This window comes from Anomaloglossus baeobatrachus, chromosome 2 (assembly GCF_048569485.1).
Source record: "Anomaloglossus baeobatrachus isolate aAnoBae1 chromosome 2, aAnoBae1.hap1, whole genome shotgun sequence".
In the NCBI taxonomy this organism is placed as follows: Eukaryota; Metazoa; Chordata; class Amphibia; order Anura; family Aromobatidae; genus Anomaloglossus; species Anomaloglossus baeobatrachus.
The window spans coordinates 401,710,276-401,727,809 of record NC_134354.1 but is presented as its reverse complement, the minus strand read 5'-3'; the positions used below and the strand labels follow the sequence as shown (position 1 = coordinate 401,727,809).

At 46.5% G+C, this 17,534-nt stretch overlaps 1 protein-coding gene across 1 annotated transcript in view; it reads right to left on the bottom strand.

Annotated features, from left to right (window-relative positions):
• The window catches only part of IFNLR1 (interferon lambda receptor 1), a 137,774-nt gene that overhangs the window by 20,382 nt on the left and 99,858 nt on the right, over nucleotides 1–17,534 (bottom strand). Inside the window, exons 3-4 of the mRNA XM_075334112.1 lie at nucleotides 7,646–7,809; nucleotides 2,622–2,776 (exon numbers count right to left, since the gene is read on the bottom strand). Coding sequence (XP_075190227.1) covers nucleotides 2,622–2,776; nucleotides 7,646–7,809 — 319 coding nt within the window. The remainder of the gene's footprint in view (nucleotides 1–2,621; nucleotides 2,777–7,645; nucleotides 7,810–17,534) is intronic.

Sequence of the window (17,534 nt, the reverse complement as noted above, 5' to 3'; positions counted from 1 at the left end):
GTCGTCATCGCTGTGTGTGACACCACCTTAACACTACAGGACTAGGTCTCACATGCAGGGCAGTCAGGCTAATCTTGTAACTCCGCGCCCACCACTGATTAGCAGTTTGCTGACAAGTCACAGTGTATACAGGAAGCTGCCAGTCGGTGGTGTGGGCGGGGTCATACACCACTCAGAAGTCTTAGCTCTGCTATATTTACATCAGACAAAACAAGCATTCTATCAAAACTACATCAAACAGCCTAGTAAGTGACATCTCTGGAATCAGGTTTTCTAGCCTATTATGCTGCTCTCGGATTACATACCAACAACTTGCTGACAGATTGCCATTACGAGAACAAGCTACCTTCTGTTACAGCCAAATATTTCACATTTTGACCTCTCAGTCCAGGGCATCTGCTGTCATTTTTCTGCACCCAGTTCCTATGTTTTCATGCATAGATGAGTCACTTGGATTTATTTCCATGTAAAAAGAGTGTTTTTTTTGGCTAAAATTCTTCCATTAAGACTTCACCGAACAGTAGATACCTGGGTCCCACTAGCTGCTGCCAGCCAGTTCTGAGCTTGTAATATTTTAGGACATCTTCAAAATTTGAAAGGAAGTAAGCATGAGGTGTCTCATCTGCTACTCTAAGTTTCCTTAGCTAACTACTGCAGCTACGGTCCTCAACATTGCCCACTTCAATGTGGAGACAGACAGACGCTAATCTTTTTTGCAATACTGTCAGGGAGGCGTTTCATTGGTGTCATTGGTTTGCGGCAAAACAAATTTGGAGCCGAACATACAACCAAGGAAGAAGAGTGCTGGAAGTGATATGACCACCATAGAGTCCTGATCTCAAGATCGTTACATCTGTGAAGAGATAGGGTGATTTTTACAAGACAACTGTGCCGCCCCTGCATCGGTCGAACTGCTTAGATCCGCGGGTTGCTCGAGGGTCTCTAGACCCGGGGGCTCATGTCCACTTCAAATGTAAAGGGGGGTATTTACAGAGGATGAGTTTGTGACGCCACCCGTGGTTCGCGGTAAGGGGAGTACCGCTGCTGCCGATGGGAGTACCCGGGGGAGATGGAGTGGGGCAGCCAGATGACGCTCTCTCCACGGGTAGGGGAGGCCCCAGGACCCTGGATGAAGGAGGTGTTTCGAAGCGTGGTGCAGATTGGAAGCAGGGGAGGACAGCGTACTCACTCAGGCGGTGTTGGTAGTGATGCGACCGCAAAGCAGACTCTGACACAGAAGTAAACCAAGTCTCTGGGTGCCACTGCCACTTTAGGGGAGCTCGTCCAGGAGTCCGCTCCCGTTGGTATTGCTGATAGTCTGTACCTTGCCTCCATGCACTGTATTTTAGATGTTCTGAGTGACCCCTCTGCTTGAAGCTGTCGGGTCCCGCGCCCCACTGTTAAGTAGGGAAGCTGTGCTCTCGATGGCTGATACTTGGGATTTCAGTGGGTCACAAAAGCTGGAAAGCCCTATCCCTCTCTTTGTGTTGATGCCCTCGATCTCTGAGCTCTTGGGGAAAGTTCATAAAAATACTATCCTCCACAGGTTAATTATCAGGTTGCGTGAAGCTACTCCCTAATCCAGGGTCCAGTATCCCGCCGTGCTCGGTACCGGTTCGGTTACTTGGTACTCCGGTGCCGACCGTTCCCCAAAACTAAGCCTAGCACCTTTCTCCAATACCCTGCGACTGGGTCTCCGACTCCTTCGGTCCCAGACCACCATCCGCGACCTAGCCAAAAGTCCCCAGGGAGATCCAACTCCCAGCTCCTCACTGTTTGGGAGCTACTGCAGAACTCCAGGGAGCTGCTACTCCCAGCTCCTCACTCTTTGGTGAACTACTGCTGATCTCCCACCAGTCTGCCTGACCCCTAGGCGAGTGGCCCTGTTCCTGCTAGACCACCCACTGGTGTGCCTGACAGGGTGTGGTGTGAGGTGTGGCTGGGATTTGAATGCTGATGGAGCAATACCAAAGGTTGGGATCCCAGAACCATGGGGGGTTGAGTCCTGCACCAGGAGAGAAAGAAGTGCAGTACCCTGTGACACCCTGACTAGTTCAGGGGCGTCACACAACATCCACAGATCTTTTGAACAATGTCCCTGTAGAATTCCTTCAATTTCTGTATACAAGTGTATCTTGAAGAATTAATGGTGTCATGCTGTTTTGAAGGCAGCGTGTGGTCATACTTAATATTGATTTGATTTAGATTTCTACTTCCTTCATTCACTTCATTATCAATTCACAAAATGCAAACTATTAAAGGTTTATTTCTTAATGCATTCTTCATTTGAAGCATTTTTTTGCACACCTGCCTAAAACATTTGTACAGTTCTGTATATGTAAAATTCATATTTGGCAATACGCACCCACAGGGATTTCAGTGCATGACCCCTACATTTTGGATAAGCCATAGACTCTTAATTTTAGAAGGAAAAACAAAAAAGGTGGTAACCACAAAAGTGAGTGCCCACTCATCAATAAGTGGGGACGTTAGGTCTACCCAAACTACAAGATTTGTATCATCTTGTAGCTTATATTTTTTACTTTTAAGTTTCAGCACTATTAAAACTATACTATATTATGTTTTTCTTTTCTATTAAAGGGCATATACATGTTCTGTACCTCATTTGGATGGTGTTTTTTCATCATCACGACAACATAGCTCAAAAACCTCTTAAAGATGATTTGTGGTAAGCAGAATGGAAAATTTTCAGAAGTGTTAACTGTTACAAATTCATCTCCTTGAGTTACAATTAGAATTGGAGGATCTGGATCCACTGCAAAAGCAACAACACATATATAGATATATTACAAATATAAGTAGGTGACATCCATCAAATGTACCATGTGCAAATCCCAAAATGCTTCAAGGATCTCTATAACTCTAACTTAAAAGAGTGGCTGTGTATGTTTTTTTCTGAAACGCTGCGGTGTTGTTCATGTCGCTCTTGATGAAGGGACGTCCCGGAGTCAGACACTCCCGATTCACGATGAGGTGCTCACCTCTATGGAATCTGGATCATCTGACAAATGGCTTGTTTTATGCCATAAAGTCCACTCCAGGAATGTACTGGAATGGGATTTCTGGCATAGAGACTGCCATAGCTTGTTATGAATTAGAGAAGCTGTGGCATCCTGCCCCTACCACACGCTGATCCCAGCTCCCCCCAACCTTGTTCGAGCTGGGAGAAACTGATGTGTTGCAAAGTCACAAAATTTATGCCAAACTCAGAGTTGCAAAACCCAAGAGGAAAAGCAAAAGTGAGCATATGCCCTATAATACCGTAAATAAGTAAATAGTAGTAGTACATTTAAGGCTGGTTTCAGATGTCCGTATTTCAGTTACGTGTGACATTCGTTTTTAACATGGATGTCACACGTACCCATGTTATTCTCTACTGTTAAGGCTGCTTTACACACAACGATAACGCTAGCGATCTCGTTAGCGATGTGACACGCCCAGATCGTTGCTACGATTTGCCGAGATCGCTCATAGGTCGTTTTGTAGCGGTCACACGTACACATCTCACAAACGAGGCTACATCGTTCAATGAAATATTGTTTGACCAAGGCGGTCGTGTGGATGTTGTTTGTCATTGGCAGGGTGTCAAACGTAGCAATATGTCTGCTGCGTTCCAAACGACGAATAATATTTTTAAACTGAATGACGTGTCAACGAGCAACGATTTTCACCCTACTTGCGATTGTACGGAGTCGCACGTAGGTGTCACACGCAACGACGTCGCTAACGATGACGGAAGTGCGTCATGAAAACTGTGACCCCCGACGACATATTGTCAGATAAATTGTAGCGTGTAAAGCGGCCTTAACTCACACGTCCATGCTTTCACACAGACCGTGTGAACTCTCGTGACCCCGCATGCACACACGGAGACATGTCTGTTTTTGTCCGTCAGCACAGGTGTCACACGGATCGCACACTGATGTGATCCGTGTGACATCAGTGTGACACGTACCGAGGAAAACACGGGTCTTTTTAATAAAAATATTTTCTATATTCATCTGTGTCCAGCAATGCTGTCTCTGGCTCTGCTGCCTCTCGCTTCTGACCGCCGCTCATTATACTCACTGAATATTCACTGCCCTGTGGAGCTGGAAGCCGGAGCAGCACTGGGGACTTCAGTGGCGTGGACCGCATCGCTGGGGACAGGTGAGTATCCAGCAGTGTGTGTGTGTGTGTGTGTGTGTGTGTGTTTTCAGTGTATACATGCATGTGCACTATGTGTGTCTATGTGTGTCTATGTGTCTGTGTATACATATATGTGTATAAGTGCTCAGTGTATACATGTGTGTGTGTCAGTGTGTGTACTGAGAACCTGGATACCGGAACATCGCGGGGACAGTATCGGGGACTCATCACAGTTCCCAATGAACTCTGATGAACCCGTGAAGCTGTAGAGCGGGTGTAGGGGGGGGTGTTATCAGGATGTCATCAGAGTTCATTGGGAACTCCAATGACCTCCTGGATGTCACTGTGCTTGAAGAATACTCACCTGTCCCCGCGATTCTGTCCTCAGCGGTGCTGTATCCAGCGCTGTCCCTGCGATGCTCCGGTTTCCAGCTCCCAAGTGCGGTGAATAATCAATGAATATAATGAGCGGCGGTCAGGAGCGGGAGGCAGCAGAGCCGAAGAGAATAGCCCCGGATACAAGTAAATATAGAAAATCTTTTTATTTCACAGACACGTGTTCACTCTGGTACCTATCACACGTATGCAAACACAGATGTCACATGTGTGACACATGTATGACACACGTATGACTATAACCATGCGTGTGAATTGTACCTGATTAAACACGGACGTCTGAAACCAGCCTAAGGCCAGTTTCACACATCCTTCTTTTTGCCGGTTTCGCGGATCCGGCGCGCTCCCGTACAGTGAATACAGTACAATGACAGCGCTGTAACTTCCGGGTCACATGCGCCGGTCACATGACAGCACGTGTCCGGCGCTTGTTGCGCTGTCATTGTACTGTATTCACTGTACGGGAGCGCGCCGTATCCGCGAAACCGGCAAAAAGAAGGAGTTGTGAAACTGGCCTTAGTAACATAGGGTACTTTTTTCTAAGCCATCCCACTGCAACAAGGTGTACCCAATTGGGAAGGTCCTTCTCTAGTATTAAAACCTTACCTTGTGTGAAACTAGAGAGGAGCGAACCAGAGGTTCGGTGTTCGGACTTTTATTAACAAACAGAGTTCGAGTTTGGAGTTCGGGTGCTTTACTTATGAACACCACTTGAACAAGCATCACTGTGCTCGGGTACGCTTGGTGCTCAGGCCAGTGTGAGCCACTTGCAGTGTTTGATCGGTCTGCACTGGGGGTAACAACAGGGTTATCAGATGTAGAGTGCACCACACAAAAATAAAAAATTAATGGAAAAACCCTGCCCCTGGAAGTGATCTGTTTATGGCTGACTACATGTGGGCGAAGACCCGAACTGCCCAATTAGTGGCTTCCGTTGGGGTTCAGGTCAAGTCCGGGTCCAGAACAGAACTTTATCTAAAGTCCAGCTGAACCCAGTGACCAAATGTTCGCTGTTCCGCTCATCTCTATTAGTGACATCAGTGTGAATAAAGGCAGAGAAGGACAAGGCCTGAACTATATCCATCTATACATGGGAAGCTATATGGATGCAATGCCTAGCTCAAAGGGAGGGACCATGTCCGCATTTGTACAGGGTACAAAAAAAAAAACAACAAAATACAGAAAATCACCCAAAAAATGAGTTAGAGCATGATTTGGTATATGTGCAATAGAAGCACATTCTCACTAAGGCCATTACACAGACAAAACCCAAGAGAAAAAAAACAAAATGAGCATATACAGTGGGGGAAATAAGTATTTGATCCCTTGCTGATTTTGTAAGTTTGCCCACTGACAAAGACATTAACAGTCTATAATTTTACAGGTAGGTAAACTTAAACAGTGAAATAGAATATCAAAAGTAAAATCCAGAAAATCACATTGTATAAATTATATAAATTTATTTGCAGTTTATAGAGAGAAATAAGTATTTAATCCCCTACCAACCATTAAGATTTCTGGGACCTACAGAACAATTAGATGCTCCTAATCAACTCGTTACCTGCATTAAAGCCAGCTGTCTTAAATTGTCACCTGTATAAAAGACTCCTGTCCACAGACTCAATTAATCAGTCAGACTCTAACCTCGACAACATGGGCAAGACCAAAGAGCTTTCTAAGGATTCAGGGACAAGACCATAGACCTGCACAAGGCTGGAAAAACCATTAGTAAGACACTGGGTGAGAAGGAGACAACTGTTGGTGCAATAGTAAGAAAATGGAAGAAATACAAAATCTGGGGCTTCATGCAAAATCTCACTTCGTGGGGTATCCAGGATCATGAGGAAGGTGAGAGATCTGCCTAAAACTACACTGGGGGAACTTGCTAATGATCTCAAGGCAGCTGGGACCAGTGTCATCAAGAAAACCACTGATAACACATTACGCTGTAATGGATTAAAATCTTGCAGTGTCGGCAAAGTCCGACTGTTCAAGAAGGCATATGTGCAAGCCCATCTGAAGCTTGCCAATGAACACCTGGATGATTCTGAGAGTAATCTAGTGAAGGTGCTGTGGTCACAGGAGACAAAAATTGAGCTCTTTGGCATTAACTCCACTCGCCGTGTTTGGAGGAAGAGAAATGCTGCTTATGACCCAAAGAACACTATCCCCACTGTCAAGCATGGAGGTGGAAACATTATGTTTAGCTGGTGTTTCGCTGCTAAGGGCACAGGACTACTTCACCGCATCAATAGGACAATGGATAGAGCCATGCACCATAAAAACCTGAATGACAACCTCCTTCCCTCCGCCAGGACATTAAATATAGGTTGTGGCTGGGTCTTCCTTCACGACAATGACCCTAAACATACAGCCAAGGCAAATAAGGAGTGGCTCAAAAAGAAGCACATTAAGGTCATGGAGTGGCCAGTCTCCAGACCTTATTCCCATACAAAATTTATGGGGGGAGTTGAAGCTCTGAGTTGCCAAGCAGCAGCCTCAACATCTTAATGATTTAGAGATGATCTGCAAAGAGTGGACCAAAATTCCTCCTGACATGTGCGCAAACAAAAAACGTCTGACTGCTGCGCTTGCCAACAAGGGTTTTGCCACCAAGTATTAAGTCTTATTTGCCAGAGGGATCAAATACTTATTTCTCTCTGCAAAATGCAAATAAATTAATATAATTTACACATTGTGATTTTCTGCATTTTATTTTTGATATTCTCTCACTTTTAAAATTAACCTACCCTTAAAATTATAGACTGTTCATGTCTTTGTCAGTGGGCAAACTTACAAAATCAGCAAGGGATCAATGAATTATTTCCCCCACTGAAACCTATAGTACAGTCAATAAGTGATTAGAGTTGTGCTTAACTTTAGCAATTTATAAAAGCTTTTACACAAGTCTGGAGTGATAGCTTTAGTGAATCAAGCCCTATATATCTTGGCCGACTTGTCCAGAGCATTCGAGATGCACAGTCTAATGCTGGCTTTTCAAAGTATGTTCTCCATGCAAAGCCTCAACGCTTTAGAGTAAAAGATACACGGCTGCATTTAATATATGTGAGCGTATGCGAATAACTTAAGTAACACCTACCTGTAAATATGTATTGTATATTTTGAATTTGAACCCATGAAGAAGCTATGGAAGATGAGATACTTCGCACCCGTACTGTGTGGTTCAAATCCCAGAATTTTAGGACACAGGTAAAGTTACACTCTGTTATGGAGAGGTTTTTACACGCAGGGACCTGAGCCCACCTTAAAAATAAAACAAACAATAAAAAAGGATATTTTAAATCAGATTTATAATAAAAAATAAAATAAAAATAAAGAAATAATTACTATATATGTAGAGTTCAGTATATACAGTATACACACAGTATATATACATACTGTACACACACTCACACATACACACACAAATATATATACACTAGAAGGTGGCCCGATTCAAACGCATCCGGTATTCTAGAATTTATTGTGTAGTTAATGTATGGTTTTCTGTATGATATATATATATATATATATATATATATATATATAGATGTTGTGTGTAGTTACCAAGTGTTTGTGTAGGGCGCTGTAAATGTTCTGGGTGTTGTCTGGGTGTGGCGGGGGGTGAGAGCAGTGTTGTTTGTGTGTTGCGTTGTTTGTGGAGCGCTGTGTGTCTGCAGCGTTGTGTGTGTGGTGCTGTGTGTGTTGCGCAGTTTGTGTGGGGTGCGTGTGTGTGTTTTGGGGGGTGGATGTATGTTTTGTGCGGTGTGTGTGTGTGTTGGAGGAGTAGTCCTGGGGAGAGAGGAGTATAATAGGAGGAGGAGTCCTGGGGTGAGAGGAGTATAATAGGAGGAGTAGTCCTGGGGGGGGGAGTATAATAGGAGGAGGAGTCCTGGGGGGAGAGGAGTATAATATGAGGAGAAGTCCAGGAGAGAGAGGAGTATAATAGGAGGAGGAGTACTGGGGAGAGAGGAGGATAATAGAAGGAGTAGTCCTGGGGAGAGAGGAGGATAATAGTAGGATTAGTCCTGGGGGGAGAGGAGTATAATAGGAGGAGTAGTCCAGGGGGCAGAGGAGTCTAATAGGAGGAGTAGTCTTGGGGGGAGGTGTCTAATAGGAGTAGTCCTGGGGGGAGGAGTCTAGTAGGAGGAGTAGTCCTGGCTGGAGGAGTCTAATAGGTGTAGTCCTGGGGGGGTGTCTAATAGGTGGAGTAGACCTGTGGGGGAGGTGTATAGGTGCCCAATGTGTGCAGGGGGCATGGCCAAGTGGGCACAGTGTGTGGGGGGTGGGGCCAAGCGGGCAAAGTGTGCGAGGGGCGTGGCCGGGCTGAGCTGAGCGACCAATGCATGTGGGGGGTGGGGCCGGGCCGAGCCGAGTGGCCAATGCGACGGTTGTCACTGTAATGACATCATTTTGGAGCAAGACAGACAGACAGACAGACAGACAGACAGAATAAGGCAATTATATATATATATAGATACATATACACACAAAGTATATTATTCCAATAGGATTTCTTTGAGTATATAGAACCCATCCAACTTAAATAATTTGCTCGTTAATCTGTTTTCATTGTACACAGTTATAAGAAAGTTTAATATTTTGGCACTTTGAAACCATGTTCTTCTAATAAATAGATCATGCTCGATAGTTGAAAAATAACCTGGCACAAACATTAAGGTTATGTGTGCACTTTGCGTCGAGGTAGTTGCAGTTCTAACTGCATCCTCTGGCAGAAATTGTCTTTGTCAAATTTGGTGTTGACCACAAAAACACTATCTATATATATAATTGCCTTAGTCTGTCTGTCTGTCTGTCTGTCTGTCTTGCTCCAAAATTGTGTCCTTACGGTGACACAAAGCTGATTGGCCACTGGGCTCACCATGGCCCCGCCCCCCCACACGGATTGGCCGCTCGCCCAGGCTCTGCCCGCACACGGATTGGCTGGCCGCTCGCCCAGGCTCCGCCCCCCACACGGATTGGCCTCTCGCCCCGGCACCCTGCACGCATTGGCAACTCGGCCACGCCACGCCCCCCTCACGCAATGCATGCTCGCTCTGGCCCCGCCCCCCGCACGCATTCCCCGAACCGACACGGAGCCACGACTCCCAGGTGAGTACTGTACTCCCGGGAGCCCACATCAGCGTACGCCGCCGTGAGTGCTGTACCCCCGGGAGCCCACATCAGCGTACGCCGCCAACCCAGCCGACACATACCCTCGCATTGCTGGGGTTGCCGCCGTATGCTGGTGTGGGCTCCCGTGCGAGCGGGGGACGGGCTACGCTGGTAACCATGGTAGCATAGTTACCAGCGCATCAAGGTCCTGCAGCGGCGGAACATACCCTCGCACACACAACACAACACACACACACACACACACACATCAGATCCCACTCACTCTCACACACACATCACATCGCATCTACACACTCACAACATCCTGGGATATCGCTTGCTTCTCGGCGGCGATACTGTGGAGTGGCCTTCCAGGACCTGCCGGAGGATCACATGGCCAGAAGCATGTGGTATCTCCGGATGTTGTGATTGTGAGCGTGTATGAGCGATATCTTCAGTGTGTGTGTGAGTGTATGCGATCGGATGTGTGTGAGTGTGTTCTGATGTGTGAGTGTGTGTGTGTGAGCGTATGCGATCGGATCTGTGAGTGTCGGCAGAGGAGCACGGCGTGCTGGGGGAGGCTGGGAGGAGAGAGGCTGATCCTGGGGAAGGCTGGGAGGGGGAAGCTGATGCTGGGGGAGGCTGGGAGGAGAGAGGCTGATGCTGGGGTAGGCTGATGCTGGGGTAGGCTGATGCTGGGGGAGGCTGGGAGGGTGTAGGCTGATGCTGGGGGAGGCTGGGAGGGGGAGGCTGATGCTGGGGGAGGCTGAGAGGAGAGAGGCTGATGCTGGGGGAGGCTGGGAGGGGGAGGCTGATGCTGGGGGAGGCTGGGAGGAGAGAGGCTGATGCTGGGGTAGGCTGATGCTGGGGTAGGCTGATGCTGGGGTAGGCTGATGCAGAGGGAGGCTGATGCTGGGGGAGGCTGGGAGGGTGTAGGCTGATGCTGGGGTAGGCTGATGCTGGGGTAGGCTGATGCTGGAGGAGGCTGGGGGAGGCTGAGAGGAGAGAGGCTGATGCTGGGGGAGTCTGGGAGGAGAGAGGCTGATGCTGGGGGAGGCTGGGAGGGGGAGGCTGATGCTGGGGGAGGCTGGGAGGAGGGAGGCTGGGAGTAGAGAGGCTGATCCTGGGGAAGGCTGGGAGGGTGAGGCTGATGCTGGGGGAGGCTGGGAGGAGAGAGGCTGATGCTGGGGGAGGCTGGGAGGCGAGAGGCTGATGCTGGGGGAGGCTGGGAGGCGAGAGGCTGATGCTGGGGGAGGCTGGGAGGCGAGAGGCTGATGCTGGGGGAGGCTGGGAGGCGAGAGGCTGATGCTGGGGGAGGCTGGGAGGGGCAGGCTGATGCTGGGGGAGGCTGGGAGGGGCAGGCTGATGCTGGGGGAGGCTGGGAGGAGGGAGGCTGGGAGGGGGGAGGCTGAGAGAAGAGAGGCTGATACTGGGGGAGGCTGAGGCTGGGAGGAGAGAGGCTGATGCTGGGGACAGAGAGGCTGATGCTGGGGACAGAGAGGCTGATGCTGGGAGGAGAGAGGCTGATGCTGGGAGGAGAGAGGCTGATGCTGGGAGGAGAGAGGCTGATGCTGGGGGCAGAGAGGCTGATGCTGGTGCAGCATGGGGGATGGAGCATGATGGGGGGTGCGCAGCATGGGGGATGGAGCACGATGGGGAATGCGCAGCATGGGGGATGGAGCACGTTTCGGAGTGCGCAGCATGGCGGATGGAGCACGTTTGGGAGTGCGCAGCATGGCGGATGGAGCACGTTTGGGAGTGCGCAGCATGGCGGATGGAGCACGTTTGGGAGTGCGCAGCATGGCGGATGGAGCACGTTTGGGAGTGCGCAGCATGGAGGATGGAGCACGTTTGGGAGTGCGCAGCATGGCGGATGGAGCACGTTTGGGAGTGCGCAGCATGGCGGATGGAGCACGATGGGGGGGTGCGCAGCATGGGGGATGGAGCACGATGGGAGGTGCACACCTCCCCCCAACACACACAACACACCACACACACACTGGGAACCACAAACACCGCCCTACACAGACACCCACACACACAGACAACGCTGCACACACAACACCCAACACACAAACACCGCGGCATACATAAATATACGCACACACCACGCAACACACACACATTGCACAAAACATACCTCCCCCCAAAACACAGCCACACAAACCGCGCAACACACACACACAAACACACAACGCTACAGACACACAGCGCTCCACAAACAACGCAACACACGCAACACACATACAACAAGGCTCTCACCCCCCGCCACACCCAGACAACACCCAGAACATGTACAGCGCCCTACACAAACACTTGGTAACTACACACAACAACATTTTTATATATATATATATATATATATAACAAAAATCATACATTAACTACACAATACGTAAATTCTAGAATACCCGATGCGTAGAATCGGGCCACCTTCTAGTAAATATATAAATACGCGTGTGTTTTTACCGCATTTTAGCGACTTACCTGCTTTTTCACTGCTTAAAATCAGTTTTGAATACAAATACAATGCTAAATAAAGTTTAAACATTTAAACACTATAAAAAAAAAGAAAAAAATTGTAACAAATATCAATATTAAAATCATACAAAAGGCTTATTTTATTAAAATGATAACTTTGTGCTAATATTTATGCAGAAAATTACATTTATTTATTGTTTTTACTAAATTTAATTGTCGGACTATGTGAGTGTGTAAAGGGACATATCATGCCATTAATATTTTGTCTAAAACGCATGCAATTAATTGGTCCAAAAAGCATGTTTTCTGCATCAAAAAAGCATGTAAAAACGCTAGAATTTTAAAGTAGATTGCGTTTTGCAACTTCTCATTGACTCCAATGTTAGCAAAACGCTGCCAAAATGGCAAAAACAATTGACAATGCTGCTTCTTTAAACACTGAGTTTTTGCCAAAATTTCAGCAACTAAAACGCAACATTTTTAACAGCATAGTGCGCACAAGAGATCCCCATTTCCCATAGACTATGCTTGAAAATCAAAACGCATGCCTTTTGGCATTAAAATGATTGATTGACTTCCGGCTCCTGCGCTGATCATGTAGGACACAGGACGCCTGAGCTCTGTCATTCCCTGCAGCTCTGACATATATACCGGACATCCCACCAGCCTCCCCCGCTCCATACCACCGGTGAGTGAAGTTGCTGAATGCAGGGATGTTCATGGGGAGCCGTGGAGATAATCACTTGAAACAGCGCGGTGAACTTCGCTCTCCCCCTCCCTCTCAAGATCTGGCAGCGTGATAAAGATGGCGCCGGAGCCTGCCCTGCACTAACATCAGATCTGTACACAGAGAGCAGGACACAGCTTACCTTGCACTCACTCCCCCAGCACTAAACAGTTAACCGGCAGCAGAATAATAAATCTCCTGGAGTCCTGATAAGATATCAGCTGCAAACAACACGCTACTGACAAGTTCTGCAAAGAGCAGAGTTAAAACGCCGGGAATCCCTGGGCCCTTCCCCCATCTTGTCCAGACCTGTGCTTAACAAGCAGGTGCTGAATCTCTAGGCATACAGAATCAGTGCAAAGCTCTGGAGAAAGTGAAAGAAGCTGAAGGAGGGAAGTTTAAACATACATCCCTGCAAAGTTTCAGGACAGTGAGAATTCATATAACTCTGGCAGGGGGGAGAAAGGGGTGAAAGTAAGAATAAACAAAAGGGGGAGCAGAATCAAGATTTGTCTGACAACCCACACTAAATCAGTGTCAAAACTTGCGTCCCTTCATTCACTATTTGATGGAAAGATACCTGCTGCGTAGCAGCTCCAAAACACAAAATCCTCATACATCCAGCGTACAGTGTGAAAAAAAGATTGTGACTGCCCATACAGAATTAAGTGTCCCTCGGTCACCTGAGAATACTCATCAGATGGAGATGGAGGATTCCACGGGGACCCCGGATGTATTCAAAACAGTGGAGGGTATGGATTATAAGCGTCTGGCTGATGAAGTCGCCAATCGTTTGCTACCTGACATCTCCGCTACAATTAAAGCATCAATAGCAAAAGCTCTCAGTGCCATACAGAACCAACTTGATGAGACGGTGGAACAGGTTGCGGCTATGGAAACCAAAATGTCGACGTTAGAGGAGGACTTCAGCTCTGACCACACTACAGTCATGCGTCTGGCCAAGGAGAATCTGATCCTGAGGGACCGTGTGGACGATCTGGAGAACCGCTCCAGAAGAAGCAATTTGCGCATTGTCGGCCTGCCTGAAACATACCCGGTTGGTGAGCTACGTACATTGTGTGAATCCACTATTCCTACAACCCTGGGAGTAGCAGGAAGGAGAAAAGTGGAAAGGGTGCACCGCATTGGTCCGCCAAGGAGAGGTGATGAGAGTGAAAATAACAGACGCCCAAGACAAGTCATAATGAAATACTTGGACTTCTCCGATAAACAGGAAATATTACAGGCATACAAGAAATTGAAACATCCCTTGGAGGTGAAAGGCTTGCGCATCTTGCTCTTCGAGGATTTTTCTGCGGAGGTCACACGGCAGCGGAGGGCATTCTCATACATATGCTCTGCCTTATTTAAGAGAAATATACGCTTCCAGTTAAAGTACCCGGCAACGTTGATTATCAGACATCAGGATGGATCCTACAATTCTTTCTCAAGTCCAAAGGAGGCAGAGGCCTTTATTGAGCGGATCAACAGTCCTCGTGACCTCAGGAATTCTCCAGGACAAGGGCGCAACGACTCACCGAACCAGAGAGTGACCAAAGGGAGCTCTGTGAAGCTCGCTACAGCTTCCCCGAAGGACCGGAGACAACAAAACAAGGAACTTAAGGGAACCTGAGACAAATAGACAAATGTCGGATGTATGAAGTTCAAGGTGGGACACCTGTTTTTGATTTAGGCTGGAGAAGCCGCAGTGGAAAAAGTTCAAGAAATCTGAGGCGGAGGAAAGGAAAGAGAACCTTTTTTTTTTTTTTTTTTTTTTTTTTTTTTTTTCTTCCTTCTCTCTTTCTTTGTAGGTGGGACACTCCTTTATATTGGTGAAATGCTATACAAGTATAAGGTTGACTGAGCTTGGAAGATGATCAGAAAAAAGTGAAGTCTGAGTATTATGGTATAGTTGGGGGGGGGAGGGGAGGGAGATGTTTGAAATGTTTGGGGATTTTGGATTCAAGTGAAGTAGCAGAGATTTTACACAGAGTTATTATTATTACTACTACTCTTGTTATTGCAAGTGAGCACTATGTTCAATTGTCTAATTGGTTGAATTTTTTTTTGGCAAAGGAGGGCAGCAAAAACATGGTAAACGAAAGGCAGGATTTCCATTTATTACATGCACTTTATGAGAATAGTCACCTGGAATGTTAAGGGGTTACGTTCCCCCCAAAAAAGAATTAAGATATTACGCCACCTTAATCGCCTCAAACCGGACATTGCGCTCCTTCAGGAAACTCATCTGGAAGGTTCAGACATGCAGAGGATGGGGAAATTGTGGGTTGGAGGAGTCTATGGGTCATCTTCAGTTAAAAGGAAAGCAGGGGTTATTACATTAGTAAGTAGGAGATTACAACATCAAGTCCTGGAAACATATGCGGACACGGAAGGTAGGGTTCAGATGGTCTCAGTGGAGATACCTGGAGGAATTTAGAAAATCTTTAATATTTATGCCCCGAACGAAAACAACAAATCATTCTTTCAACGACTTGAGGCCAAAATTTTAGAACATGCCCATTTTAATCTAATAATTGGGGGGGATTTCAACTCGGTGGTATCTGTGCTAGAGGACAGGAAAAATGCTAAAGGCCTCCCAAATGTACCGCGCGGCCATGATAAAGTTATGCGTCCTCTGTTAAATGCCACGGCCTTATGGGATGCGTGGAGACTACTGCACCCTCAGGATAGGGAATTTACACACTATTCACATGCTAATAGCTCCTGGTCTCGCATTGACTACTTCCTTATTTCAGGGAACCTGGTACGTGCGCTCCACTCAGCTACTATCCAGGATTTGGTGATTTCTGACCATGCCCCGGTGGTGCTAGACCTAGCAAACATCTATCCCAGAGGAACGGACTATCTGTGGCGATATCCTTCCTTCCTTAAAGATAACGAAGATTTTTCCTTGAAATTAAAGGGATGGTGGACGGAATTTATGGTACATAATGATCAACATAAAGACACACCTATGTTATTATGGGATACGGCGAAGGCAGTATTACGGGGCAGAACGATAGCACATGTTTCCTATTTGAAGAAAAAGGCTCATCTTAAATTTACTGAAACCTCCCATAAATTGAGGGAAGCATATACTTCTTTTCAAAAGCATCCTGATAGGGACCATAGAGATAGATGGGTAATAGCCCAAAGAGCTTTTAATGAGTGGGCGGAAAAACGGGAACAAATGGCTAGGTCAATGCAAGAAGCTACATTACATCGCTTTGGAAATAAAGCAGGGAAAATACTGGCCAACTTAGCGAAAAATAGGACTATAACTCAGGGACCCATGCAAATAAAAAATCAAAAGGGGGAGATACACAAAAACCCTAAGACAATAATTGAGACTTTAGGCACGTATTATAGAAACCTTTATTCGTCGGAAAAGGGAGACAAATTTCCTGATAATAATCTTTTATCTAAAGTGACACTACCTCGACTCACAGAAGAGCATCGCACTTTTCTGAATGCTAAAATTACGGGGGAAGAAGTATTGGGGACAATCAACTCCATGCATAATTATAAAGCCCCTGGCCCTGACGGATTTACGGGAGAATTCTATAAAACAGTAAAGGAAGAGATCTTACCTACATTACTAGAACTGTATAATAGCATACTAGACGGTAATGCGTCTTTCCAAAATAATAACCGGGCATATATAAAATTGATCCCTAAACAGGGGAAGGACCCGAAGGATCCGGGTTCGTATAGGCCCATATCACTTATCAACCTAGATATGAAGATAATGTCAAAGATTATGGCGAATCGTCTAGCTATAATTCTTCCCCAACTGATTTCCCCAGCACAGGCCGGTTTCATTCAGAAAAGATCAGGGACACTAAATATTAGAAAAGTTCTTCTTGTCCTGGATAGGGTTAACCTTCGGCCTCTGAAAGGAGAATCTCCCGCTTTGCTTACAATAGATGCCGAGAAAGCCTTTGACAATATTGAGTGGTCATGGCTTTATAGAGTTCTAGATGAAATGCGTTTTTCGGGGTCATTTTATACCTACATTAGAGAAATTTACACAAATCCGAAGGCTCAAGTTTACATTCCAGGATATCTGTCAGCCCCTTTTCCGTTACTGAAAGGAACCAGACAGGGTTGCCCCCTTTCCCCATTACTTTTTAATCTGGCTCTGGAACCATTGGTACGATTGTTATCTACACATAGCACCTTCCAGGGTATTTCTGTAAATAATAGACAAATTCAGTCAGCTTTTTTTGCAGATGACATTTTGCTTTTCCTTTCGAATCCAGCTCAGCAGGTCCCCGAGATTTTACAAATTTTGCGAGAGTTTGGAGCGTATTCAGGCTTCAAGATTAATGCGTCAAAGTGCGAGCTCCTATACCTGGGAGGGACAAATGTTCAAACACGGGAGCAGAACCCTTTTGAAGGAATTACAGTGGCTAAGTCATATATCACATACCTGGGAGTTAAAATAGGTAAGGTTCCGGCAACCCTTTATAGTCTAAACTATCCACCCCTTCTGAGCCAAATAGAGCAAGATCTTAAAAGATGGCACGACCTTCCATTGAACATAATTGGTAGAGTCCACCTAATTAAGATGATGTCGATATCAAAATTAATGTATCATCTTCAAACACTTCCCCTGCTTCTCAAGCATAAAGATATTGTCCAGCTAAATAGAGCTTTTTCA